The following is a 27,031-nucleotide window of genomic DNA, read 5'->3' on the forward strand; positions in this document are numbered from 1 at the left end:
GCGTGTCGATGATCACAGGCTTGAGTACATCTCTAGTCTGTGCCTTCGGAATTCAGGGTCTTACTACTCACAGGATCGATGATCTGCCCATCACCTTCGTACCTGTCCCCATATGATCCCTCATCTTCCTCTTGATCGCCTGCCGTACTACCGACTCCTCCCCTGCTAGGCGCTGCACCTCCCATCTTCATGTCTTTCATCAACCTCTCCAGCTCCTGCTTCTTCTTCTTGTCCCTCGCTTCGGCTTTAGCTTTCGCTAGTCGCTCTAGTTCGGGCCTGTAGTCTGCCAAGTATTCCGCCCTTGCCTCATCGACTGCCTTGAAAAAATTAGGCAGACCTTCACCTGTCACTGATGACACAGAAACGGTCTGCAAGGCGGAACACACATGACTGAGCATAATCCTCGCAACCTCGAAAAGTGTCCGCTCGAGCTACTCACCCTCAAATTGCTGTAGAATTCGTCCAAAACCAAAGCCATGCTGTTCATCAAGCTGTTGATATACCCAGCATCTTCTCCTGTCCTCCTCCTTCCAGAACCCGGTCTGTTAGTGGCTACAGAAGAAGGCTCTGTTGCATTTCCTTCGTTCAAAGCTGCTTGAAATGCTTCAAAGTCCGACATCCATTCGGTTGCGAAAGCGCTGGGCTGGACATCTGTCTTGTTGAAGACCAGAATGAAGGGTAAACGAGTTTTGTACATGATCCTGTGCGGAAGACGTGAACAGACATGAGCTTTAGCCCCGCAAGCAGACCGAGGCCATCAGGTGCACCCAAGTCCAGCAACTCACGAGCAAGCGTAGAGCATGTTGCTCATAAACGTAGCGGGAGCTGTTGTCCTCGGTGTGTCTATGACGTACGCCACGCAAGTGGGCATAGAGCTGGCCAGAGCGCTGGTGATGATGGATCCGCTGGCTGACCAAGTGAAGATCTCGATCTGTCCAGGCGTGTCATGCACGATGTATTCCACCTCTTGCGCCCTTCTTTCCAAGATGGATAGTACTTGGTCGTACTTTGTCGTGAAAAGGTTGAGGGAAGTGAGAATGCCTCCGTTTGGACCCAGATTGTATCTGCGAGTGAACGAGGAGCGGGACGGCTGCTTGTCAGCTCAGATGAGCGGGCCAGCGCAAGTGCAAGATCCGGCGACACGCACTCTTCCATCACCCTCTTGTAGTCGACCGTGTCCCGAATGTCGACATTGGGTTCGTAGCCTGTCTTGAGCACAGCAGGATCCAGATTGACCATGTAAGTCTGCGTTTCCTCATCCTTGCTTTTGCTTTTGCTTGCAACAGCCTCAGAGGTAGTTGCAGACCGCGATAAAGCCCCCGCAAAGGTCGACTTGCCGCTACCTGCCATGCCAATGAGCAAGATTGACGTGGCCTTGGGAGGCTCTGGTAGCGTTGAGCTGCTACTCGGGCCGCTGGGCACTGAAGAGCCATCTATGGGTGGGACCGAGGGTCCACTTGGCGGAAATTGAGCCATTGTTAGGCTGTAGCGAGACGACTCGTGTCCACGGAAGATGTCAGGGCATGTGAAGCGTGATCCGGGTGGGTTGTACCTGTATTGTAGGATGACTAGGTTATTGAGGCATGAACTAGAGGAAGGTTGACCAGCAGTAGCTTCATTTTGGGTAGAGTCCAAAAATTGGCCTACTGTAGTCGTGTGTGGCACCTACCGGCCGGGAGATGCACGGCTCCGAATGTGGAGCGGGCCGCGCGTTGCGTTCGCGGGGCAAGGCAGCAATCGTGAGTCATATGCGCTAGCCTACACAGGATGCGCATCAGCGCGATTGAAGTACGCCCTGCCCGTAGTTGCGAGCACCCGCCTTTGCTTCGTCCGCAACAACTAAGTCATCCAACACCACCTCTTGTAGACCACGTCAGCGTTCGAGTTCATATGATTGTGGATCGACCTCAAAGAGCAATACAAGCTGCAGGAACCCGCGCAAGATCGAGACCTCCACTTGAACACGGAGCAGTACGAATTCTCTGAACGCGGCATTTGCGAAGATGGTAGTCATCGTGACGGATCTCGATTCCTTTCCGGTCGAAGTGGACCTTTTAAAGACAGTCAAGGACCTCAGTGAGCAGGTCCAGGATGTAGTGAGTCATAGCGCATGTAATGCGCTCTACCTCTCGTGACACTGCTCACGCATCAGCTTGTCCGATCTGCTTCCAGATCGGCATTCCCGCCGAAGAACAGGCTGTACTACTCGATGGTCGGCCCCTGGATCCCACGAAGACGCTGAGCAGCTATGAGTCACAAGGACTCAACCAGGACTCTTTGCTCGTGATTGGTAAGAGGCCCACGGGACAGGCCAGCGGCAGTGGAGCAATTGGTCAAAGAGGAGGTCAGAGCCAAGGGGCTGCGGGAGGAGAGTGAGTGCCACGAGATTAGAAAACGTGCTGATGCCTATATCACATGTGTAGCTTCAAATTCGTCAAACTCACGCTGATTGAACTTTTTATTCAAAGGGGTGAGGAGCAATTTGCAGAGCAACTGCGTCAACAAGTCTTGAGCAACTCTCACATGAGGGAACAGGTCAAACAGGTAAGAAGCATTTCAGGTGAGGGTATTCCTTTGAAGCCTATCTGTATGCTCAACGGTCTATTTGTTCCTCGCCTTACAGACGTCACCCGATCTCCACGCCGCTCTCGAGTCGCCCGCCGAGTTTCTGCGCCAATTGCGGCGAGAGCGCCAAAAAGCAGATGAAGCGGCACGTCGGCAGCAGCAGGCCGAGATGGAGCTAGCAGCAGCAGACGAGTTTGATGTGGAAGCTCAAGCGAAAATAGAAGAGGCCATACGCCAACAGCAAGTCTACGAGAACCTCGAATCGGCCATGGAGAATATGCCAGAAGCATTTGGGAGCGTCAACATGCTCTACGTTCAGGCTGAAATCAATGGAACGCCGGTCAAGGCTTTTGTGGACAGCGGCGCTCAGATGACGATCATGAGCCCAGAATGCGCGGAGAAGTGCGGGATCAAGAGGTTGCTGGACACCAGATTCTCAGGCATCGCCCGGGGTGTTGGAACAGCCAAGATTCTGGGTCGTATTCATTCAGCACAGGTGAGCTGGGCGAGGAGCATCACAACATCAAGCGTTTGCATTTGATGAAGCTAAAGCGTTGTCATCCCCATTCACAGATGAAGTTGGAAGACTTGTTCCTGCCTGTCTCTCTCACTGTCATTGAGGGGAAGGACGTGGATTTGCTCTTCGGTCTAGGTGAGTTAAAGTAGGGCAGGTTCCAAGGTGCACGATGCTGAGCATAATCATTGCGACTTCATCCATACTATGCACAGATATGCTCAAGCGTTATCAAGCCAGCATAGACCTTGGACAGAACGCACTAATCATCAATGGCGTACGTCCGGCTGCCTCGGGATCGAGCGCTGAGGGGCATCTTACTCAAATCGAACACTGTCTTTCAATTGCAGCGCAAAATCAGGTTCTTGGACGAACATGAGGTGAGACAGCAACGAGTTGACGCTCTCATTACGAGACGCTGACTTGACCTCGTCCTCTTCAGCTTCCCAAGAATGCTCGTCTCTTTGCAGAGGAGCAGGAGTCTGAGGCGAGCGCATCAGGGAGAAGTGTCGGTGGCCCTTCAGCGTCCGCGCCTGCTACTCGCCCTACTCCACCACAATTCCCTGGAAGCGGAGCTATCCTTGGGTCTCAGCCAGTCTCAGGAGTAGGGTCTTCATCTGCCACCTCAGGCAGTACAAGTGCACGTTCGAGCACCCAAGCTGCCGCGTCTTCAGCCTCCGCACCTTCTGCGACTCCTGCTTCCAGAAATGTGGGTGCCAAGTGGCCTGCCGAGTCGATCCAAGCTCTGAAAGACCTTGGCGCAACAGATCAACAGGCTGTAGCTTTGCTCGATGCCGCTGGGGGCAACGTCGATGCTGCTGCTAGCTTCTTATTTCAGTAGATCATTTCAGATCAAATCGTCCGACGCATGCACGCCGGTCAATGCGATGCTGTAGAAAAGAATGCCCGAGGAATGTTCATGACTGGAAAGTCGACGCAAAACGATGTTCTGGCCGCCTCGCGTTGTCACGCGAGTGGATCGACTTCGTCTTTGACTTCGCTTTGAGCTGATCGGAGGCAGGGAGACAGAGCGGTGTGTCGTCCGAACATGACACGAACGCCTGTCCCGCGGTCTACCTCGGGAATCCTGGGCGTCTACCACTTCTGACGGTCAAAGGTTTTTTGACGCAGCATCCGAAAGGAGCATGCGCCGTCATTGGAGGGTTGTGTAGCGGGCTTTGTTCGTGGACACGGTGCTCGAGAATCGCAAAGCAAGGGGCTGAAGCTCCAACTCTATCTGCAAAAGCAAACGTGTTCAGACAAGCAGATGGAGTATCGATGACGATTCTGTGAACGCGTGGGCCGGTCGCAAGGCGCCCTCAGCAACGAACGATCTACATCTCCCGACGCGCAGGCATCCGCATGCCCATCTCTCAGCAGTTACAAGTGCGCTGAACTTTACTCAGCTCCGCGGGACGTTTGGCGGAAGACCACTCCCGAGGCTACTGCAACTCGATTATCAAGTTCAAAATCGTAGTCTTCCCATGCATCAGTCGAGCTATAGTCTTCCTAGGCTCAAATTGCAGAAGTTGTTCAGTCCTTGACGTTCGAAACTTTCACCACACCTCTTCGGCGGTTGGACAGACCAACAAGGGATTGAGCCGGCGAGTGAGCTTCAGCCGGCAATGTCGCTGCTATGAGGGTACGCGACTTTGCGCAACACCAGAAGTGCCATCTAGCTCAACTAGAGTTTCGAGAGCTTTGCAGGCTCGCCGCTAAGAGGACGCTGTCTTCGCGCGGCTTTCAGCGCATTGGCGCTGGCGCATGTCGGACGGCGCATGCCAGGAGAACCTCGAGCTTAATTTCGTAGGAAGCAAGACACCGAAGGGCCGAGTCTCGAGTGAGGTCGCACGAAGCTGCGATAGTAGCTTTGTATCTTCAGTGACGGAGCCGCTGGAGCTCTTGCACGGCGCTGCTGCCAAACAATCCGGCAGGCCATTGAATGGAGCACTGGCTGCGCGTGCAAGCTCGCCATTCCATCTCAGCAAATGCCTCGTGACGCCGAGTCCAACGCGCTTGGACAGCTCTGTGCAGCATGCAGAGATGCTTGCTTGGCGCTGCTGCGGAAGGAAACTAGCTCCGGCGCTTTTCCCTTGCGCAGTGGTCTAGCGAAGCGTGGGCCGAGAATACATGGGCTGCGATTTGCCACAAAGCATGCGCAGTGCCAGCTCGAGAAGATGGCTGCCTGCTGTTATCAGGAGGCGATCTGGCAGGTCAGACACCCACATGGTGCGCTAGGCCTTTCGCAGAAGTGTGACCGTCGCTCGCCCCAGTAGATAGTTCAAAATCGCACTTCGCGTTCGAGGTGCTTTCGCCAGAGCAGCGCGGGAAGCACATGGTCGTCAGATGTGGGCGTAGAAAGCCGATATCTCGTTGAAGGATGTATTGATTTAAATCAAACTCTATTTGCTAACTCTATTTGCTAGGTAACGCGCAGTACATGTACAGTGTTGAGCGACGATTGGGAATGCTTGAAATGGGGGGGAAGACTTGGTAGACATGCGTATCGTGATGCTCTGCACGGCTCAAGGAAGTCCTTGGTACACGTAGGCGTCGTCGTGAGCTTCGAAATTGCATTCACCGATAGGTTTGTTCCAGTTCTCGGGATTGCAGATCCACTTTGCGGCAGCAAGGATGCGGCGCGTGATGCGCTCCACCTCTTCCTCTTTGAGCTGAGCGTTGTCCCAAGACTGCTCGATGACGAGCTCATCGTCACCCTTGAGGCGGTAGACGAGAGCCATGCCGAGATCCGAGCGACCCTCGAATTTGGTGAGCTTGATGCGATCGGATGTGGGTGGCATTCTCGGCGCCCAATTGTAGTGGAAACGAGGTGCGCAAGACTCGAACTGATGGGCATCGCCGGTCTTCTCAAGTTCTTGCACGAGTTGACCACGGTGGTAGTGCGAGTGCTTGGACAGAGCCGCCTGTTGAGTTTGGACACGGTTGAAAAGCGAAAGCACCGTCTCGTTCTGCGAAGGGATGGCGACACGGTTGAGCACCATTTCGACCATGGGGCCGCGAGCTCCCTTGAAATCGAGGCCGTCAACGTCGATGGCCATGCGGCCGCCTTCGGCTTGAGAGAAGACGGCTTCGTAGGCACCGGTCTCTTTCACGTGGAACAGCGCGACAGCAGTCTTGATGGCCTTGGCGGGTGCGATGCCGTGCTCCTTGCGTAGCTTGAGGATATGTGGAACTCGAATAGCTCGGAAGTCGCCGGACTTGCCCTTTTGCTCCTTTCCAGTGGGAGCGAGTGGTCGACGATCTTGAGTGGTAGAATGACCATCTTGGTTGTCCTTGGTGAGCCATCCTTGGTCGTTGCCACGCATCCAACCTGTGGTGCGCGCGGGTGGCCAGGCCTTGGCGGAGTGTTGAAGGCCGGTAAGGCGCTCACGGTGGAAGTTGACGGCGGCCTTTCCTTCATCGGTGTAGGGCCATACGTAGCGCCAGTACGCGTAAGGACCGTAGGAGAGTGCAGCAGTGTCGCGCGGCTGCTCCATACCACCAAGGCGCTCATCAATATCGCGCAAGAAGTAGTGCAGAGACGCCATGTCGAAGACGGCATGGTTCATGACGTAGTGAAGCGCGCACATGCCTTGCTCTTTGGAGTTGCGACTGGTGACGATGGTGAAGCCGGTCATGAAGCCTGGGAATTGAAGGTCGCCACCATCTTCACCGTTGCCGTGCTTGATGTCGGTGACGTCCTCCAGATTGTCGACCTCGACTTCGTCGATAAGGTGCTCATATGTCTCGGCGTGTCCGCGAAGGACGGCATAGTGCATGCGAGGGAAGGGGTAAGGGTTGACGGAAGTGTAGTTGGGCGCATCTTTGTTGCAAGGCACTGCGACGCTGCGCATCATCTCGTTACGCTCCAGAGCGTAGATGAGCGCCTGACGAAGCTGGAATGTGCTGCCTTTGATCATGTACTCGTGACGGTGGGTACCGCTGTCAGATGGAATGGGGGCGAGTCGACGTCAGCTGAGGATCCAAGAGACAATCGTCAACCCCGCGCGCTCACCTGCGAGGTCGCTTTACGCGGCGGAAAGCCCAGACGTCACTCATGGGATAGAATGCTTCCACATCCTTCCAAGAGAGGCGCTTGTCAAGATTGGTGAGGAGTTGCTCCGTTGCGTCAACGGATAGGGAGAATGCTTCGCGGTCACCGTGCAAGTGTGGAAGGTTTGCCACCGTCAACGGTTGCTCGGGTCGAGCGTGGTAAGTCCTTCCATTCTTCCAGAGCTCGGGGGTGGGCTCGGGAATAGGAATCCACTGCTGACCATCGGGCGTGGTTTGAACGCCACTTTGCAGATGAGTTGCTGGAAGAGTGGCAGTGAGAGCCATCATGGTTGCGAATCGTGAGGGTGGAGTGGATCGGTCGTGAGAGAGGGAGTTGTCGTTAGTGGGTGCAGCTACGAGCTGGTGAAGAAGCAAAGCAACCTTTGACGAGCGAGGCGGGTCTTTATAAGATCTCGGAGGTGCTGCTTCGAGGATGTAGAGCAGGGCAGCGGGACGAAGCGGCCCCTATCTTTTTGGTGATTTGCGACTCAAACTCCGAGTAGGTTAGCTGATGGGAACGTAGATTGCAACCCTGGAGGTATTGTTTCCGAACGTTGCCCACGCCTAGTCATGACTCTCGAAGCTGAGCTGGGAGTGTTTCTATCCTGAGCGACCCGCACACTTTTGGACCGCTGTCATGCCCTCCATCCATTTGCAAGACTTGGCTCCGTGGCGAAATTGAGCCAAGGCGGACCTTGGGCACTGAAATTGGCGCTAGACAAGTGAGAATGGTGTAGAAGCAATCCGTCGAATCACCCGTCGCTGCTACAGAATCGCTCCGATTGGGCGCCTTGATAGCTCTTGGACCGAGCACGCATAGTCGTTGCATTTATTGCCCTATCTCGTCCCTCGATGATACCCTGGTCCGCAGCAACAAGAAAGTTTGCATTCCTTGGATGGCGTTGCAAAGATGCATTAGTGACTCTTGGCCACAGTGTGCGTTGTATTGCCTCTGTAGGTAACACAAGGATTGAACAAGGCCGGCGCAGATGTCCCAGCTTTGGGGTTGCGATGTCGTTTCCGCGGCTTGTGCGGTACGCATTGGATCACGCAAGACGGACGGTATCGCAGCGGAGCACGACACCCGGCCATTCCTTGAGCCTCGATCAATGATGCAGCTGGGCACGCACTCCCGCCGGAAAGAGGGTAGTCGAAGCTACGGGAAGAGATCTGTGCCCCTCAGTGGTATCCAATCGCAGCCAGCGCTCTCCGTCCGCCTTCCTGCGTGTTTGATGCCTTTGCGTGCGAGAATGCTCGTTGCTTTGCCTGCGCAGGTCGATCGGAAGGGTGGTCGCTCCGCCATCGCTGCGAACTTGTTGAGGGCCGCACGTTGCCCTCGTGCGCTCACTTGCGATCCGTCACAAGCATCGGAGGATGCTGAGTTGAGAGATTGCGGCTGCTCATTGGAAACCCTTGCTGTGCAGCGGTGGATGAGATGAGTGCACTGTAGAGAAACTTGGATGACATCGTTCGTAAGCTACCGGGATCTCATGCACGTAGAAAATTGCCTTGCAGCAACGACGCGCACCATGCACTTGGTGAAAGAGTCCGAGCGTAGGGCGCACGGCTCGCAGCTTCCTCATGCAGGCGCGCATGGTTATCTTCCACGCCCACAGCCACGCCTCATCCGCCGCAGCTTGCTAGCGTCTTCAAGGTGCTGGATCCGCCATGTAAGTTGGTGCGTAGTGCGTAGTCAAAGTGGGCTTGGCTAGCATAGATGAAAGCTGATCGCTTCTTCTAGGCTGGCCGCTGCAGCAGAAGCATGCCAGGGAGGCCAACAACGAGAGCGAGAGCACAGCCAGTCTGAGTCGAGACATGGATGGCTGATCACGGCTACGAGCAACTTTCGCCATGAAGCACGAGCTTCGCAGATTCGTTGAAGCGACAACTGAAGGGCCCACGGGCAGAGGACGAGAGGGCCAACACGTCACCACCAACATCAGGAGCCCTTCGCGCTGTTGATCGATGGGATCGCGCGAAATCGCCGCACAGAGTCCTTGTTGGCCCGAGCGTGTTGGAGTCCTGACAAGTGTTCCAGTTTTGGAAACACCCTTGTCTGCTGCGCCCTACGACTGGATAAGTCCTTGCACTTGACTCGAGAAGCTCTAGTCGTTCTCAACCGTATGCATGCACAACGAAATGTCACAGCGGTATCGTACTGGTCCCGAACGTGCACTCGCACTTCCTAGTCCCGTTCGACGTGCACGACAAATGTCGACCGCTGCACACCGTAGAAGCGACTGCTGTTCCACCATGGCAACCCTAGACCACGGCCTGGCGGACGTCCAAACTGACTCACGACTAAACCAAGAAGCACGCCTCTCGATACGGACGCGGGATTATGTCCCCTCAATCTGATCCTTAGTCGCAGTCACGACTTCTTGGCTGACACTAGAGTGGGTTTGGCCGCGACTTCTTGCACATTGACCGGTATGTGGCAGCTGGAACAAAGCGCGCTTGATCGAGGCCGTAGGCAAGCCCTGCCAGGTTAGGGTCCCCTTCGCGCGGGTTGCAATCGTCAAACACAATCACGAATTTTGATTGCTACCGTGAATACCGCGGTACACTGTCGCCGAGTCGCCGCGGACCGACGGCTGTTATGGCAACGGGACACAAGTCAATCTGCGGTCCGTCAATCGGAGGGTACACTCAAGACTTCCATTGCCCTCGGCTGTGCTGAACGGGCCTATGTCGACTTGCGCTGGGTGGGTCTGCACTGCTGTCTGCAAGGTTGCCAATTAGCAAGGCTTGGCCTGCGTTGTTCCAGCATAAAGTCAAGAGTGCTCGCGGTGACTCACAACAATTAGCGTCGTTGTAGACTGACGTAGTCACTGGCAGCTGTGATACGTGATCCAAACTCCGAAGATACAGATGTACGTCACCGCTCGATCCACTGCGGTCGCGTTGCCCGACCAGTAGGGGTGCGGCCAACACTTGCATGAAGCTGATTAGGCTGAGCTTTTCCTCGGGCTGACAGATGTGCATTCGTGATCCTTCAATGACAGCGGCAGTCGCTCAACAGGAGTGCCATCGACTCCGAGATAAGAGACAAAAGGAGATGCGTCGTGGTCGGCGCGATGAATGCGATCCGTGCGGGCTGACGCTGTGTTGGCAGCAGTTGAAAGCTGCAAACTGCGGGCCAAGACGCCACCATCTCATTTGGAAACGCGCTAATTTTTCTCATGCATGGGCAAGGCGTGCAGATATGTTTGACCTTCGTCAGCGGCGGAACCGAAAGACGCCGCGACGTGACGCCGCGGTGCTGGTGACGTTGATGCAGATTCGGTTTGCCCGCACACGTGCAGAGAACGAGAAGCTGAAAGGAGCTAGAGGCAAAACCATCAGCATCGCGCTTTCATGATCCGCGGCGACCCATGGTGAGTGTAACAGCGGCGGGAGATGCGGGCTTTTCGGGGGCATGCCCGCCGGTCATGCAGGATCCGCTGCAGCTCGTGGATACGCAGGTTTGCAAAGCTCCAAACTTTCGTGCACGTAGATCAGACGTCATGAAAGCGAAGGCAAGATAGCAGCTGCTTCCTGTCGAACAGGAACCTTCGTCCCCTGAATTTTTTCCCTGAATAACCCTCTTGGATTCAAATTTCGTCCCTGATTGATCCGATGATCGGTCATCGGTCATCGGTCCAATCACTGATTTAGAAAAGTGGCCAGTCAGTATGAAGTCACGAATGACTGCTCCGATCCTGGCTGTGCATACTGCAGACAGGCTAGGACGACCGGTGCGAGCGCTGCGAGCATCCAAGGACAGGCAATTTGGAGGGATTGCTGCAGCCTTGCTTGCCAAGAACAAGGCTGCGTTGGGTCGAACCTTGTCTATCGGAGGCAATTTGGTTGTGCAAGATGCGCGTTCCGCTCGCAAGCCATTCAGCTTATAGCACGCCTTGAAGTCTTTCGACCTCATAATTTGCAGGAGCATTTGCGTTTAGGCGCAATCTTGACAGCTAAATATTGGCGCCTATACCGTAAAGGCGGGCTTGGCGTGCCGCGTATGAGCTGCTTGTGTCTTTCAAAGGCAATGTTCGGACATTGGGACAAAGCGTGTGAATGATGGATAACATGAACGTGAGGCTGCTTCTCCTCTCACACTCACCATCGAAGATTCTGCGTTCAACCAGCACCTTCAGAGCATCCATTATAGCGCAGAGCAAAGGGAGACATTCGACGCGACGACGCCTCGTAGCAGTCAAAGTGCTATACCAAAGCTTGCAGAGGTACGGAAAAGCGTCTCTCATACCAGTTGCTCGACCAGCGTGTCTCTCTTTTGCCCCGAGACATCACCAGCAGCATCGATCGCTTTAGGTACTCACAACTGCAACGAATAAGCGATCAAAGCAAGATGTCACGACCAGAGCGAGATCTAGAGGCGGCAGTGGTCGCTGTCTCTGCGCAGTCAGACCCGCGAGACTCTGATGAGACCCAAGACCTTGCCGACGCTGCCGCAACCAAAGTCAGCACCACACTTGATCCTCGTTCACCGGCTCTGTCACGCACATCTACGACAGTAGGGGACGCAGCACCCACGAGCGATGGCGAGGTCAAAAGTGAGGAGAAAGCGGCCGAAATCTTGCAGTCGCCAAGTGCAGAAAAGACTCGTCCCGATGTCGAAAAGCTAGAAGCGACGGCATCGCAAGAAGATGGCTCTGAGCCAGCAAAGGACGTCATATTGGTGACGTGGGACTCGCCTGAATCACTCGAAAATCCGCGCAACTGGTCAAGAGCTCGCAAATGGTCGGTGGTCAATCTCATCTCCATATACGCCCTCTTGGCCGCTGCCGGCTCTAGCGTGTGCGCGCCAGCCCTGCCGGAAATGGCGGAGGAATTTGGTGTCACCAGCGAGATACAGCGCAATGTAAGCACTGCAGTGGTCCGAGAGGGGAACTCGGTAAACAGAATATCTCGACTAACGACATTGACCCAACTCACCACAGCTTATGCTGTCAATCTTCGTCCTAGCTTTCGCTCTTGGTCCGCTGGTCCTCGCACCTATGTGAGCAAAATCGGCTTTTAGTGAATCTCGAAGCTGACCGTCCTGCTGACCATTATACCTTGTCTAGTTCCGAGGTCTATGGCCGTACGCTGGTGCTTCAGATTACCACGGTGAGGGCCGCAAATTGTTCTGGAGTTCCCTGGCCATCATTCTTACTTCTGTCACGTCAACCTTCTCAGGTCTTCTTTGTCATCTTTATGATTGCCTGCTGCGTAGCGCAAAACTACGCACAGATAGTCGCGTTTCGCTTTCTGGCAGGGCTCGGTGGATCTGCTTCCCTGGTTGTCGGTGGTGGATCCATCTCTGACATGTTTATCAACGAGCAACGTGGCTCAGCCATGTCATTGTACTCCATGGGCCCATTACTCGGACCGTGTGTTGGGCCTATCATTGGTGGCTTCATCGTGCAAGAGCTTCAAGAGTGGCGCTGGACATTTGGTGTTGTGGCCATCGGTACAGCAGCCTTCTCCGTCATTGGCTTTCTCCTTCTTCGGGAATCTTATCCACCTCGGATTCTTGCCCTCAAAGCTGCACGTCTGCGAAAGCAAACTGGCGATCATCGTTACACCACGCAGTGGATTCAGCAGGACCTTGCTGCCGGTGGATGGGCCGCTCGTTTCAGTCGACACCTAGAGCGCCCGGTAGTCATGCTTACAACGCAACCTTTGGTGATCGTGTTTTCTCTCTACTCCGCTCTACTCTATGGTACGCTGTACATCCTCATTACCACCTTTGACGGCCTCTTTGTCAACGAGTACGGTATGAAGCCTGGAATTGCGTCGCTCAACTACATTGCCCTATCAGTCGGCTGTCTGATCGGTAGCTTGACCTGTGGTCGGATGACGGACCACGTGTACAAGAAATTGCAAGCACGGCATGGTGGCGTCGGCATACCGGAATACAAGCTGCCAATCATGATGGTGCAGTCATTCCTCATCCCCATCGGCATGCTCATCTACGCTTGGACTGCCGGACGCACTCACTGGATTGGACCAGACGTTGGCGCTGCTGTCTTTACTTTTGGTAAGTCCGACACGCGCACGCATCGGCGGCACGGTGCTGGGATTGCCCAGAACCCACGGACGCGGGCGAGGCTGCTCTCTTGCCGGCCGTGACATCCGGAGAGGTTGCTCCGAGTCGCTGCGGTGCAATGCTGACGAGACACATGGTCTTCTCCAATTGTGCAACAGGCATGATGACGAGCATTACCGTTAGAGCGTACCTGGTGGACTGCTATCAACTTTATGCCTCAAGCGTGCTCTCGGCCAACAATCTCGCCCGCAACATTGCAGCTTTTGCCTTTCCACTCGCTGCGCCTGCTCTATTCGGCGACCTGGGTTACGGTGTTGGGGGCACCATCATTGCAGTTCTTGCTGCCGTCCTCGGAATTCCTTCGCCCTTCTTGTTTTGGAAGTATGGACCTCGGCTCAGAGCGGCTTCGAACTACGCTCGCGACGCGGTCTAATTTGCTTTGATGACCGCTTAGACATCTCGTGTTGCCCGGGATAAAAGTGTCGTCGCGTTGTGCACAACAACCACAGCAACGTCATGGTGGCAGGCCTATGATAGAATCTGACCGAGAGCCCGCGCAGAGAGGCGATGCACTCAGTAGCTGCTGAGAGTGCTCGCGCACCCCGAACCTGCGCGCACACTCTTCAGTGTTGACCGCAACTTGCTTGCGTGTTTTGCCTTGTAATATAGTTTCCCAGTAACATCACATCTACTGATCGCAATATAGAGCCCACATGTCCTTTTTTCTGCTGCTCCATGTGCACTCGGTGAGCTGCGTCATTGTTGTACAGGCTCCAAAGTGGTGTTCAAAGGAGCGGTGCGCACCACTGCTACCTATTCAGATGCTGACTTCCGAAGCATGAACCAGAAGTGAGCATCGACATGCCGTGCTCCTATCGTGTTTGCGCGGCCGGACCTTTGGCGCCCATGGCGTTGTTAACGTCCGCGTCCGCCGCCGCCCTGATTCTCAGGTGTCCTTCAGCTGATCTCTACCCCGATTCGACCGGCGTCCTGAGGACTGCATGCCTCTTCGCGGCCGACAATGGTGTCCAGTCAAGCGGTTCCAACAGCCGTGCGCGATTCCAAGCAGCCGAAGTGGACCGAGGGCATCTCAGAGCTTGTCTCAGCTTACATAGCTGGCGAGCACGGCACCACGGCTGCCGGGTAATGGCGGCTGCGTTGGCGGGGGACAGCGGGTCATCCCCTGACTGCGCATTACGAAACAGGCCCTGTCTATTCCTCGCTTCAGGTTGAGGCCGTTGAAGGCGATGTTGAGGTCAACAAGTGTGTAATGGCTTCCCACAATCGAGGACAGCTTTGAGCTTTCATCCACCATGAGCAGCTAGGCGCAGGTTCGCGCAGACAGGTGCCGCGTCTTCCCAAAGATGTTTCGCAGGCCTGCTGTGAGGTAGGCGCCTGCGGACACGAATCGCAAAGACGAAAACATTTGTTAATTGTCTCCTCGGTCACCCAACGTTGACGGTGTTGATGCGCCGAGTCCAAATTGAAGAAAGTTTCCGAAGAATCAAAATTTGTGCAGGTGACCCTGAAGCCCGTGGTCCATCAGACGCCAAGTCGGCGTGCGAGTGACCTACAGCTTGGTGAGGTGAGCATGTCATCCTGACATCCGCAGAGGCGACAGGATCTACAAGCGCGGGTCCATCCCGAAGACTGGCTTTCAGGAACACGCATAAAAGGGACCCCTATCTGCTCTTCGAGGGAGGTCTTTCCATTCCTCATCTGGTGGTCGTCTCGTGTCGTGTTCGAAATTGGTTGTGGCTCCTCTCTTGATCTTCTACGTTACCTGCGTTCCTCTCTGCGTAGCTTCACTACTCACTTCAAACCTAGACGACTCTCACTACTCCAATTCTCCGACAACATGAGGGCTAGCAGAGTGCTAGCAACCACCTCGCTGGCCGGCCTCGTTCTGTTGTGCGCAACCACTCCAATCCACGCGGTCCCACTGACCCTTTCCACAGGTGAGTATCAAGACTCCCGCTTGACGACGGTCGATGTTGACCGAAGCGGTCCGGGCTGGCCTTTCCATTGTCCGCCAGATGCCAACGAGTTGGTAAAGCGAAACTTTGCTCTCGAACTCGTCGAGCTCCTTTTGACCCCTTTCAAGAAACCCCTCGTGAGTAGTCGATCGACATCGGATCAGTGACGTGAGGCCCAGCTTATGAATTGCCATGTCATTTCTCGTCTGGCACAACAGAAAAAACTCGCTCAGAAGGTCGTTGGCAAAGTCTTGCCTGGCCTTCATCTCAAGCGGCGTTCTCCTTCAACGCATGAGGTCAACATCCGAGTCGTCGTGATCGATGACTTGGATTCGCGTGAGCCCTTTCTTGGCAGTCTTGTCAAGCTGATCGAGCCTGCGGCTGATCTGGGCGTAGGAGTCGTCAAAGTGGGTCTTGACTCGCGATGCATCACCGCAAAGTGATTCCCAGTGGCTGACTCTTGAAGGTGCTTGCCCTGAAAGAACCTCTTCGACCCGCCCAAAGGGGTACTGCTGAGGAGCGATCCAGCTGATGCGTTCATGCTTAAGCGACAGAAATCGGCAGACCCGAACAGCAACACGCTGCAGATAACACCCATGGGCGATTCGGGTGCAAACAGCGCGAAGAGGTCCAAGGGTGACGGCACTGGCGATCAAAAATGGGGCCTGTTAGGTTTCGGCGGGTACGGCGAGACACTCACAGGTACACCGACGAGCCTCCAGCAAAAGAGCAATCCGCCCACAGGCGCTCAGCGTAAGTGCAGCCAGTGCATGGGACTGCTACTGACTTTCACGGCTAAGTGATCACATTGCCCTTTCTAAGATCGACGGGACCTCAGCGAAGTGCAGCTTGATGACCATCTGTCAGAGATGGAACGCCGAGCACAGAAGAAGAACGGTGAGTGCGGTATCGAAGTGATCGCCACGTCGTCTCGGTCACGTCGAGAGACTCATCAGGCCGCAACTCTCGATGAGCAGACGACAAACCGCGGACGCCGTTTATGGCGAATTTTGGACTCGTCGGCGGAGGCAAAAGCGGGGGCGGCCACTGGGAGAATCACAGCAAGCATAGCAGTCAGTGCTTCTCTTTCATCTTCAGCCCTCACGTTTTCGCTGATTGCTTTCGGTGATGTTGCACAGAGCGCGAAGTCACTACTGCGCCTCTCGACCCAAATGCGAAAGGCAAAATTAGCCGAGACTGGGCGGTCGGCCTGGTTGGCGGTGGCGGCCGGAATGAAATTGGCCGGAAAGCTGTGAACAGTGAGTGATACCTCCTCAGAAGCGGGAGAGGATGGCAGCTGAACCTAGGTGCTGATCCATGGCAGAGCGTGACGTTCCCGTGGAGCGTATGAGAATGAGGAAGAATGGAGTCCAAGCCGACTGGCCCGTGAACGTCGGTCAAGGTGGCTACGAAATAGGAAGCAAACAGAAGCCAGGCGAACGTGGAGGTCATGGAAGCAAAAGGACCATTTTTAGTGAGCAAAGCAGCCGCTTGAGCGAGAGACGGAGAGAGATCGATGCAGAGCAGCCAACGGTCGAACTTACGAATGTTTATCCCTCGGCAGAGCGCGAGACCTTGCTTTCCCGATGCGATGCCCGCAAAAGGTCCGAAGGTTCCGGTGCCAAGCTTGACTCACGATGCGGTGGTGGTCTCCTTGCCCCTCTGTTCGACTTGCTCGGAGGCGCCTTGACAGGCGGGACGGAGGATGGCGGTGACGGAGGTGGGGGGGGCGGCGACACAGGGGATGCGGGGCAGGTCGGAGGTGGTGGTGGAGAGGGTGGGGAGGAACCAGCCAGCACAGAGACCGGTGGCGGCGGCGGCGGCGGCGAAGGTGGTGGTGGGGAGGGAGGAGAGGGTGGTGCGGGCACCGAGACTGGCGGCGGAGAAGCAGGAGCTGAACCGCAAAGTACCGATGGAGGTGCAGGAGAGGCTGATGGTGAAGAAGCTGGCGGAGGCGGTGGAGGCGGTGGTGGAGAGGCAGGTGCTGAACCCCAAAGTACCGATGGAGGTGCAGGAGGGGCTGGCGGTGAAGAAGCTGGTGGAGGCGGTGGAGGCGGTGGTGGAGAGGCAGGAGCTGAACCCCAAAGCACTGACGGGGGTGCGGGAGGGGCTGGCGGTGAAGAAGCTGGTGGAGGCGGTGGAGGCGGTGAAGGCGGTGGTGGAGAGGGAGGTGCAGGCACAGGCACAGAGACCGGTGGAGGTGGAGAAGGTGGTGAGTCTTATCAGGGTCTTCAAGGGCTGGATCAAGGTCGCAGAGCACTCACAACTTCTGAGCGGATTTTGTAGGTGCGCCGCAAAGGAGAGCTCTCAAGCTCGACTCACCTCAAGGCCAGACTCCTATCGTTTCGCGCCAGAGTGAGTGGGAAGCGTCTGCACATGGTCCACGAGTAGTAATAATTTGCTGACTCGGGTGCGCATACATATGTTACATTACAGACTCCCCTCTCGCTTCTGTCAGCGCAAGCGATGGCTTCGTGGCCAGGTCGGTCCACTCTGATTGGGCTTTGTGGGGCTCTTCTTTCGAGATCGGCCAAAAGCGTACCATGAAATGTAAGTCGCTCTGTGGTTCGAGGAGATCTTCTAGCTTATCGCTGATCCATCCATTCGTGTGAAGCACAGAGAAACGTGCAGACTCTATCGGTAGTCACGAACCAGGAGCAATTTGGCATCGTGATGGGCGGAGACTCTGAGGTCTAGGAAAGCATGAGACGAAGCTTTCGCAGCACCACACTTCCGCAGTCAGTGACCCGAGATTCCCTACAGACAGTTGGATAGACATGCATCGTCTCTAGATGCCACACAACACATTCCCCTCATACAAACAACAGTTCCGATTACAGAAGCCGACCTCCATTGGATGCATGCCTTTGCAACACGTAAGCCCCTCCGCAGCCCTCCAATTGACCGGCGGGCGCTCTCCACGCTCCTTTGCTTTTGTATGGTCGCCCCGCGTTCTCTTTCAGACCAGTCCAGATCAGTGAATTCGATCGAAGTGCTCCAGTAGCGAACTATATGCGGATTAGCTGATTTGCGATTACACTTGAGCTTCGTTGCAACCAAGTTGGCTGGGTGCTGATGGTGGAAGTAGGAGTGAGCGCACATCGCTGTAGTCACGAGTGATGCCTCAAGCCACGCAATCGTGAAGGTCCACCACCAGCCCGCCGCCTGTCGCAGCACGCGCAGCTATAACTCACAATCACGAATCAAGAATGATCACGAATCGCTCTCCGCGCACGTTGGAGACGCGCGCGCGTAAGCATACAAACGTCTGCGGGTGCTGCGATGCCGCGAAGGTGCACGGTCCAGGCAGGCGACCATCTCATGCTATTCCCTGGCTTTCCGAGCTACGCCGCCTCACCTTCATCTCTTGTGCTCACTGCTGGGTCCCGCAGTCGGTCATTCCTTCATCAGAGTAGGCTCACACTCAGCAACACTGGGACGCGCTGTAGCACATCCCTCACTGCCCTTCAAAGGCTGCAATTGAGCGTGGGGGTGATGCACCCCAGTCGTGTAAGCTTCTCGCTGCTTCCCTCTACTGCCATCTGCACCGCCTCATCAGCATCTCGCATCTGGGCGCAAAGGATCACTGCAGCGGCACCTGTTAGATCTGCTCCCTCACGTCGGAACCAGCTTCATCTCAAGTTCCGCACCGCATCATTGCATACAAGTACTCGCGTCAAGGTGCATATTCCTCCAAATACGCATCGGCCCGCCTCTGCTGTGCTTGGAAGCCCCAGCGCAATGCCAGCTCTCAAGTCCATCACTCCCTTTCCGGTCGAGGGACTGCTCCCCAAGGAGACGACTCAAGCCAAGTCTTTCCTGGAGAAGTTTCCCAAATATGATGGGCGCGGCGTGAGGGTGGCGATCCTCGACACGGGTGTGGATCCAGCAGCCAAAGGTCTCGAAGGCAAGGTTGTGGATGTCATCGATTGCAGTGAGTAGTCGGAGCCAGTAAGTGAGAAGCGATAGCAAATAGTCAGCCCTGATCACTGCCTCATCTCTTGATACTGCAGCTGGCTCTGGTGACACTTCCCTCGAAGCTGTCAAGCCCTCGCCAGATGCGCCGTCCGACAAGATTGGTCTCAAATCGCCTACCACTGGGCGCGCGCTGCTAGTCAGCTCATCCCTCACGAATCCATCTGGCAAGTGGTTTGTCGGCACCAAGCCGGCATACGAATTCTGGCCAAAAGATCTCATCGCGAGGCGCAAGTCTGAGCGTCGCAAGGAGTGGGATGTCGAGCAGGAGAAGCTGCGCGCGTGTGTCCAGTTCGAATTGAACCGGCTCTCCAACGGCCCTGCCCAGGGTGTACCCACCGGCTCTGAAAATGCTGAGCAGACGCAGACTGAAGACAAGGATACCGAAGCGAAGAGAGTTGACTTGGAAGCGCAGCAGCGAGCTTCCGCCAAAGTTGAGCTGACTGCGCAGCTCGAGGTGCTCAAGGATCTCGCCACAACCTACTCGGATCCAGGACCCATCATCGAAGTCGTGGCGTGGCATGATGGCAAAAATTGGCGCGCTGTCGTCGAAGGTGCGGAGGGCTCCGCTTGGGACCCCTCACAAGGTCTCCATCCCGACCGTCTCAAGAAACTTGAAGACAGTACGCTGGACTTCTCGGCCAGACCAGCACTGACCGATTTCCACAAGGAGAGGCAGCATGACACATTTGGCCAGATCGACCTGCTCACGTACAGCGTGAATTTCCTGTTCGAATCCCCGCCGCCCGAAAATGAGCAGGTCAAAGGAGATGCCCATGCGCCATCAGGCATCAGTCTCTGCGTGGTCAGTGGGTCGCATGGAACACACGTCGCCGGAATTGTCGGAGCCAAGCGGGATGATGATCCTGAGCAGAACGGAGGAGCTCCAGGCTGTGAGCTAGTCAGCTTGATGATCGGTGACGCTCGCTTGGGCTCGATGGAGACGCAGAAGGCCTTAGTACGGGCAGCCAGAGCTATTATCGACACCGGCTGCGCCGTGGCCAACATGTCCTTCGGCGAATCCGGCGTTTGGGGCGTAGACAACAAAGGCCTCTTCGCAGAGCAGCTGCGGGACATTGTCATCAGAGAGCATGATTGTCTGTTTGTTTCGAGCGCTGGCAACTCTGGCCCTGCGCTCAGTACACTTGGCCAGCCGGCCGGAACGACTTCGGGTGTTATCACTGTCGGCGCGTATGTCGACGCTGGCTCGATGCTAAAGGCGGAGTACGCCCTTTTGGAAGATGGGATCAAAAGCAGCACCACAACCTGGTGCTCCAGAGGCCCTGTTGCCGACGGTGACTTAGGCGTGGACACGTACGCGCCGGGTGCGGCAATCACCTGCATTCCGAGATACTGTCTTCAGAGCACCATGCTGGCCAATGGTGAGCGCCGCCTATGAGTTCATTTTTCTAGCTCGCACTCTAACCTCCCTTTGATGTCCACGCCAGGCACTTCAATGGCTTCTCCAAGCGCAGCGGGCGCCTTGTGTAAGCATTCATGAGAGCCATGGGAGCAAATTTCAGTCAGCTGCTAATTCTTGCTCCACACTTCGTAGCCCTTATCGTCTCCGGCTTGCTAGCAGAAGGCACCAAATTCTCTGCCGCTCGCATCACCAAAGCCTTGCGCGCAAGCAACAAGGATGTACGCGATGACCTGGGTGTAGGCTTCATCCAAGTCGAAAAGCTCTGGTCGCATCTGCAAGATCTCAAAGACGACCCTGTTGCAGATGCAGAGTGGCGTGTGGCAGTGACTCCCGCTGGCAAGCCACCTGGACGTGCTGGAACTGATTTGCGGGGCATCTATCTGCGAGATGAGGCTCAGACGCAAGGCTTGAGTCAGTTTACTCTGACTGCAACGCCCACATTTGGACCTCGCGAGACCCAGCGCTCCTACGAGCTGCAAGTGCCGGCTGCGATCGTCAGTACGGCACCATGGGTCACCACTACTGAGCACGTGTGGATCGGAAGCAAGGGCCGAGGTTTCGAAGTGAGGGTGGACTGCTCCGACCTCGAGGCTGGCAAGCTCCACACTGCGCGCGTAGAAGGTTGGGACACCAAAACCGGGCGACTCCTCTTTGACGCTCCGGTCACCGTCACCAAGCCGCTGCCTCCCAACCCTACTGTGGTGCTCGAGAAAGTCAAATTGGATCACGGAAAGGTCGATCGGCGCTTCGTCTCTGTTCCTGCTGGAGCTACGTGGGCCGAGCTGAGCTTTCGGTCTGCCAAACATCATGTATCGGGCACAAGCGTACGCTTCTGGTACCATGGTGTGCAGGTGCTTCCACATGCTCGCTTGCCCGATGCTGAACAAGCCTACGTGCTGGCGCTCAACGAAGGCGAGCCAGTAACAAAAAAGTTTCCGATTGTCGGTGGACACACGATGGAGATGTGCTTGGCTCAATTCTGGTCTTCTGCTGCCGGCTTCGATTTGGACATCAAGATTGAGTTCCACGGCATCAACTTTGGCGCTGCAAAGACGCCTGGTCGGGACGAGACGACCTTGGTTGGAGGACAAGGCATCGCTAGGTTGTCGTGCACCAGCAATGTGCGTATCGAGACTTTCAAGCCCAGCCTCTCATTCAACAAGGTCCGGACCTTTGTGCGACCCACGGCCTTTGAGCTGCGACCCCTGCTGGCGGCCCCCCGCGATACTCTGCCAGCGGGAGGGCAGATCAATGAGCTCGTTCTCACCTACCCGCTCGAGATCAAGGAAGACAAGGCGAAAGTCAGCTACGCTGTCCCTTTGTTCAACCACCTCTACGACTCGGCTGTGCCGATGCTCTCGCAGCTTTTTGACGGCAACAAGAAGCGAGTCGAATTTAACGATGTCTACAGCGGATCAAAGACGGTGGAGCTCCCGAAGGGAAACTACACACTCCAGGTGGAGCTCTTAAATCCTGATGTCAAGGTGCTGGAGAAGCTCAAGAATGCTACTCTGCGCGTTGACACCAACTTGGGCAAGGATGTTTCTTTGGACTTGTACGAGGATCATGTCGATCTTTTCGGCTCAGCCAAGCCCGCCACTTTCAACAACATCAAATTGCTCCGAGGCGAGAGGAAATTGCTCGTCATCGACACAAATTTGGAGGGCGATGCTGTGCCGAAGGGTGCTGAGCCTGGCGATATCCTGATTGGTCATGTCACTGCGAACGGTGGATCTGAGGGTCGCTCTGGCGAGCTTAGACTGGTTGTACCACCCACTGCCAAAAAGCAGCAGCCTGACGAAGGTGTCAAGCTAAGCACGGAGAAGAAGCTCCCAGAGCTGTTGGCTGGCTTGCTAGAGAAGACTCCCGAGGCCGAAAAAGAGGCTTTTGCGGATCGTTTGCTGAAGGACTATCCTGACAATCTCGCTGTCCTCGTTGCGCGCCTCAAAGCCATTAGCAAACCAGACGAGAAAGAGAATGCTCCCAAGCTTCTCGAAGCGGCGAAGCTCATCCTAGACAACATTGACGAGCATGAAGTCTTGCTTCACATCGGCTCGAAGAAGATTCCGGTCGCTGAGCGCACCAAGGAGGAGAAGGAGCAGATCAAAGAGCTTGACGAGAAGAAGGACGCATACGTCTTGGCTCTGAATCGGTACGTGTGCTTCGCTCGTGATTAGGCACAATCGGCACGGCAACCGAGCTGACCTTCTTTGACCATCCTACGCAGCCAAACTCGCGCATTGCTAGCCCAATCGGCAGATCGTCCTTCTGCCGAATTTGAGTCCGCATTCGCACAGTACAGACGGGTAGCCGATGAAAAGGACTCTGCCTTTGCTGTTGTGGCCACTTCGTGGCATGCAGGGCACAAGCGTTACGGCAAAGCGTTGCAGCTTCTCCGAAAGGCTATCAAGGACTTTGGCGCAGGCACATCGAGCAATTTGGAAGAGCTCAACAAAGCTAGAGAGCTTGAAAGGTGAGAGCCATCAGGAGCAAGCGAGCAACCCCCTCGATTCGGTGCGCAGTGGTGCTTACCGAGCCGCTCACTTCTGGCACTCTTCACAGGACCTATCTACAAGCGCTCGATTGGACGCTCTGGTCTGCCAACGCCGACCGGTTCAAGGCACTTCAGAATCCCAAAATTTACAGCGGCTTTTGAGACGTGCAACGCGAGCTTGTACCTCTGTTACATGCTATCACATTCACATTGTCACCTACCCAGCAAACGGGCCTTGGTGTCATTCATGTGACGGTGTTTACATGCGTCTGCGCGTCGAATATCCAGAACGACATCACCTGACGGGACCAGACGTTGTGCTTGAAAGCCGTCCTTCAAAGCTGCGGCAGAGACCTGCTGAAGTCGGCGTGTACGACTGCTCTGGCGCCTGACAACGATTCACTTGCTGCGGGCTTCATACTGGTCCAAGGCGAGCTATATTCAGGGTGTCTGCCTCTACGGGCTCGCTCTGCTCGATTTTATGACTACTCACTGCACTTGGCCAAGCAGGGCTTTGGCTGAGAGACGGCAACGCTCACGACTCTTTGAGCGATCGCCTTCTCGTCCGTTGAGAAGAACATGGAGCTTGCGCTCATCCCCATAGCCGGTTCTCGCAATGCCGCATCTCTCGATGGCGCGAATCTCACCTGTGCACCTAGCAGACGACGACTGCCTCTGCTCCGTCCCTCGTCGAAGGCGAGAGAATGTACGGATTGTGCACTTCTTCCGAATCTGCGGGCTTGTCGAGCTGGCGCATGCACGGCATGAAAGAGATCATCGGGCGTAGCAAACGCATGCTAGCTCGCCGCCCTCTTCGGTGGCTTCATCCACCCTCAGACCTGGCATTCTGACCTTCGTGAAACCTTGAGCGTTGACGCTGTCCACCACTTGCCTGATCTCAACGAGCCAAGTGGCCCTTCGCAAGGAGATCCTGCAGCTTGACGAAGCCTTGCCAGCCCTCCGCTGTTGCGCCGGTCCCATGCACATCGCCTCGATGCCTCACCTCAATTTCACCCGCCTTGGCAAAGCGCTTGCCAAAGATGAATGTCCAAGGGTAGCCCATCAGATCAGCTTCTGCAAGCCTGGCGCCCATTCGCGCCCTCGTTGCCGGTCGATCATCGATTGCAACGTCTCCGCCAATGAGCTCGCCTACGCCGGAAAGCAAAGGAGGATGCGATGTCTCGTCTGCTTTTTCAAGACCGCTTTCATGCTCATCTCTGCCACGCTCTCTCGAAAGAAGGTCGACCAAAGCTGAGACGCCGTTCCACGCCGACTGGGATGAAGGGTCAACCAAGATGATACCGACCGAGTAAGGGGCAAGATGTCCTGGCCACGCGAAAATCTCTCTTCCGCCTCGTCGCCCGTGGGTAAGAGCTCTTGCAGCAAGGATGCCTAGCAGACGAGTAATGCCGATACCGTAGCAGCCCATCTGAAAAGGTTGCAAGGTGCCAGAGCCAGCGTCGCCAGATGGCACGAATCCGACCTCTAGAGCGTCCGAATACTTGGTGCCAAGTAGGAAAGCATGGCCAATCTCTACTGCGCGAGAGGCTCTGAGACTTCCTCTACGGCAAGAAGAGCAGGTATCTCCCTCCTCCGCTTGGAGCAAATCGGCATGAGTAATCGAAAGTGTTGATGCGAATGCCGGGGCTGCTGCGTGAGGTCCCGTGCTCTCCGTGGGGAAGAGTTGAGTCAGCCGCTCGAGAGAGATATCGAATGCGCCTGCTCCAGGAGGTGCTGCGAAAGGACCCAGACTCAGCCGGATAGCGTCTACAAACTCTTCGGGCTCAAGTGCACCGCACGAGCGGTCCACCCATACGGCAAGCTTGTCGTGATCGAGCAGAGGACCTTGAGGCTTTGTCTCCCAATTCCAGCTTGATGCCACCTGCTCAAGTGTGATCGCATTCGGTGCAAGGTGCCGGTGCAATTTAGAGGAATTCACCGTGTGTGACTTTGGCAGCACCACAGCAGCCAGCGTGTATGCGGACCCGCCTGGACCTGTGGACTCTGGCGTCATTGCATCGGTGGTTAGTGAGCTGCGAGATCGCGATGAAGTTGAGTGCACATGATCGTTGTCGCGCAGCGAGAAGTAGACGACTTGTACGTCATCGGCGCTGGTGGGCGGTAAATTTCCTCGAGCGTACGCTGGAAGGGCGTCTGCTAGCTCGGAATTGGCGCTGTAAGCACAGGACGCATCGTTGCAGGTGAGTAGAGTATCCTCGCCAGCTGAATATGGAGCACAATTGTCAGAATTGGTGCTGCTTCGCTCCGGCTTAGACCGCATACTCACCTCGGTCTTCGACGTGATACTCGTGTGACTCTCTTCCTCCCATGCTGCCAGTGTCGGCGGCTACCTACACGTGGTAGGAGAGGGTGAGCGGCGCAAGCCATCTGAACTGATGCTGCACACAACTCACGCTCTTCCAGCTCCCCTTGCCGAGAAGTCTGTCAAAAGTCCTTGTGTACGCACGTCTCACCGTTTGATACGTGTGTGCCGCCGTCGATAAGTCCTTGTCGAAGGTGTACATATCCTTCATCAGGAATTCGCGCGTTCTGATCAGACCAAGGCGTGGACGAGGCTCATCTCTGTGTTTTCGAGCTACCGTACGTTTTCGAGGAAGGCTTGCGGTCAGCTTCTAGGAGCGTTGCTCACTGGCATTCTCCAAGGCAAATGGACCTGTGCCACTCCCAATGCTACTTACAAATTTGGTAGACCCGGACCGGCAAGTCACGTTCGCTCTTCACGCTGTCCCCGACTAAAGCAGTGACCTCCTCCTCAGCAGTTGGCGCAAGAAGCCACTGTCTCCCATGCCTATCCCTCAATTTGTACATGTCCGAACCCATACTTTCCCACCTACGCGATTTCTCCCAGTTTGTAGAGGGCAAAAGTGTCGGCAGCTGAATGCGCGAAGCTCCGACCCCTTCGCCAGTTGTTTCAGGCGCCGCAAGTCCGCGCTCCATCTCCTCTACGACGACCCTGCTGATCTTGTTCTGCACGCGTTGACCCGGTGTGAGGAGGCTGTAGATCCCAGAGGAGGATTGCCGAACGTAGCCGCCTCTTAGTAGCAGTGTCATAGCTGCGTCGAGGTCCGATGAGCCACCTAGTGCAGCATCTTGTGGGCTAGCCTCAATGGATTTCGGGGCTCTGATGTCCTTCTCTTTGGATTTGCTACCGCCCTTCGTGCCATTTGATCCAACGTTGTCCGCTTTGAGAGTGGGGACGAAGAGGCGAGAGAGGAAGGTGACTTTGGTGTTATTCTCGAGCCTTGCTCGTGCTGCTATCTGCGCAGAGGTCGTGGCAGTGGACAAATGTCGTTTTGAGGGCAGATTGAGAGCTCTGGCGCGCGAGAGGGCATGTGTAGCTGCAACACCAACCGGAAGCCTGCTAGAGGAGGCTGCGAAAGTTAGCTACGCGCTTCCCTCTCCCCACAGTGGTGCACGGCTCACGGGATGCCTGAGGTGGACGCTGAGACTGCGCAACAGTGCTGACAGCAACGCTTATGAGACACACTGTAGCAAATCCAATCCAACGACCTAGACCGCTGCCTTGAAGACCAGGCCGGACTGGTTGAGAGGATAGGCCGCCCCTGACCACCCCAAGGGGCTACGATGTTAGGATTGGATATGCGCATGCTGTATCGCGCTGATCAGCAGGATCCTCAGCTTGGTCGAATTGAGCGGGGTAGATTGAGCTGAAGCGAGTCGTGGAAGGTTGAAATGACGAGGTAAAGGTGTTGGTGCGTCGCGGTTGCTGCTTCTTCGCGCCACTCCACAGCAGCACCATGCACGGAGCAACAGCTGATCGAGGGACGCGACCTTGCATGTGTTTGTCTCGAACGCGTGTCTGCGACCAGGCACAGCCCAAGCGGGTTCGCGAGCGATACCTGTGCGCTCCGCGTGCACTCCTCATATTCAAAAAACAAAACACGAAGCACGCGGGGCTACTCAACACTTCCTTCAAAGGTGACTCGTGACTTGACATGAGAAGTCACGCTCA

At 55.7% G+C, this 27,031-nt stretch overlaps 8 protein-coding genes across 8 annotated transcripts; 4 read left to right on the plus strand and 4 right to left on the minus strand.

Annotated features, from left to right (window-relative positions):
• Positions 1–32: 32 nt before the first annotated feature.
• On the minus strand, positions 33–1,476 carry IE81DRAFT_286794 (hypothetical protein; the record flags this gene model as incomplete). The annotated part of the gene is made up of 4 exons (XM_025511685.1): positions 33–368; positions 440–701; positions 786–1,064; positions 1,148–1,476. The coding sequence occupies 4 exons, from the start codon at positions 1,474–1,476 to the stop codon at positions 33–35; spliced, it is 1,206 nt and encodes a 401-aa protein (XP_025371936.1).
• A 447-nt stretch (positions 1,477–1,923) lies between these two features.
• On the plus strand, positions 1,924–2,456 carry IE81DRAFT_254554 (hypothetical protein). The gene is made up of 2 exons (XM_025511337.1): positions 1,924–2,096; positions 2,173–2,456. Exons 1-2 carry the CDS (start codon positions 2,004–2,006, stop codon positions 2,374–2,376), a joined length of 297 nt encoding a protein of 98 aa, XP_025371937.1. The 5' UTR covers positions 1,924–2,003; the 3' UTR covers positions 2,377–2,456.
• A 3,148-nt stretch (positions 2,457–5,604) lies between these two features.
• IE81DRAFT_345468 (hypothetical protein) lies at positions 5,605–7,420 on the minus strand (the record flags this gene model as incomplete). Its single annotated transcript, XM_025515917.1, has 2 exons — positions 5,605–7,021; positions 7,095–7,420. The coding sequence occupies 2 exons, from the start codon at positions 7,418–7,420 to the stop codon at positions 5,605–5,607; spliced, it is 1,743 nt and encodes a 580-aa protein (XP_025371938.1).
• A 701-nt stretch (positions 7,421–8,121) lies between these two features.
• IE81DRAFT_328628 (hypothetical protein) lies at positions 8,122–8,959 on the plus strand (the record flags this gene model as incomplete). The annotated part of the gene is made up of 4 exons (XM_025515111.1): positions 8,122–8,558; positions 8,610–8,728; positions 8,749–8,802; positions 8,874–8,959. 4 exons carry the CDS (start codon positions 8,122–8,124, stop codon positions 8,957–8,959), a joined length of 696 nt encoding a protein of 231 aa, XP_025371939.1.
• Positions 8,960–11,486: 2,527 nt separating this feature from the next.
• IE81DRAFT_362821 (MFS general substrate transporter) lies at positions 11,487–13,602 on the plus strand (the record flags this gene model as incomplete). The annotated part of the gene is made up of 5 exons (XM_025516750.1): positions 11,487–11,999; positions 12,079–12,137; positions 12,205–12,247; positions 12,317–13,164; positions 13,341–13,602. The coding sequence occupies 5 exons, from the start codon at positions 11,487–11,489 to the stop codon at positions 13,600–13,602; spliced, it is 1,725 nt and encodes a 574-aa protein (XP_025371940.1).
• A 1,697-nt stretch (positions 13,603–15,299) lies between these two features.
• Positions 15,300–15,878, minus strand: IE81DRAFT_254625 (hypothetical protein). The gene has a single exon (XM_025511338.1). The coding sequence runs from the start codon at positions 15,741–15,743 to the stop codon at positions 15,408–15,410; it is 336 nt and encodes a 111-aa protein (XP_025371941.1). The 5' UTR covers positions 15,744–15,878; the 3' UTR covers positions 15,300–15,407.
• A 3,008-nt stretch (positions 15,879–18,886) lies between these two features.
• Positions 18,887–23,199, plus strand: IE81DRAFT_286888 (hypothetical protein; the record flags this gene model as incomplete). The annotated part of the gene is made up of 6 exons (XM_025511691.1): positions 18,887–19,079; positions 19,159–20,502; positions 20,569–20,607; positions 20,676–22,701; positions 22,771–23,016; positions 23,106–23,199. 6 exons carry the CDS (start codon positions 18,887–18,889, stop codon positions 23,197–23,199), a joined length of 3,942 nt encoding a protein of 1,313 aa, XP_025371942.1.
• Positions 23,200–23,935: 736 nt separating this feature from the next.
• On the minus strand, positions 23,936–26,666 carry IE81DRAFT_345471 (class II aaRS and biotin synthetase; the record flags this gene model as incomplete). Its single annotated transcript, XM_025515918.1, has 5 exons — positions 23,936–25,260; positions 25,325–25,388; positions 25,452–25,633; positions 25,737–26,416; positions 26,482–26,666. The coding sequence occupies 5 exons, from the start codon at positions 26,664–26,666 to the stop codon at positions 23,936–23,938; spliced, it is 2,436 nt and encodes an 811-aa protein (XP_025371943.1).
• Positions 26,667–27,031: the final 365 nt, after the last annotated feature.

Source organism: Ceraceosorus guamensis (assembly GCF_003144195.1).
Source record: "Ceraceosorus guamensis strain MCA 4658 unplaced genomic scaffold IE81scaffold_9, whole genome shotgun sequence".
In the NCBI taxonomy this organism is placed as follows: domain Eukaryota; kingdom Fungi; phylum Basidiomycota; class Exobasidiomycetes; order Ceraceosorales; family Ceraceosoraceae; genus Ceraceosorus; species Ceraceosorus guamensis.

Coding starts and splice junctions, on each gene's coding strand:
- IE81DRAFT_254554 (XM_025511337.1), top strand. CDS start 2,004: ATGGTAGTCATCGTGACGGATCTCGATTCCTTTCCGGTCGAAGTGGAC. Junction 2,097..2,172: donor GTGAGCAGGTCCAGGATGTA/GTGAGTCATAGC, acceptor ATCTGCTTCCAG/ATCGGCATTCCCGCCGAAGA.
- IE81DRAFT_254625 (XM_025511338.1), bottom strand. CDS start 15,743: ATGGGTGTTATCTGCAGCGTGTTGCTGTTCGGGTCTGCCGATTTCTGT.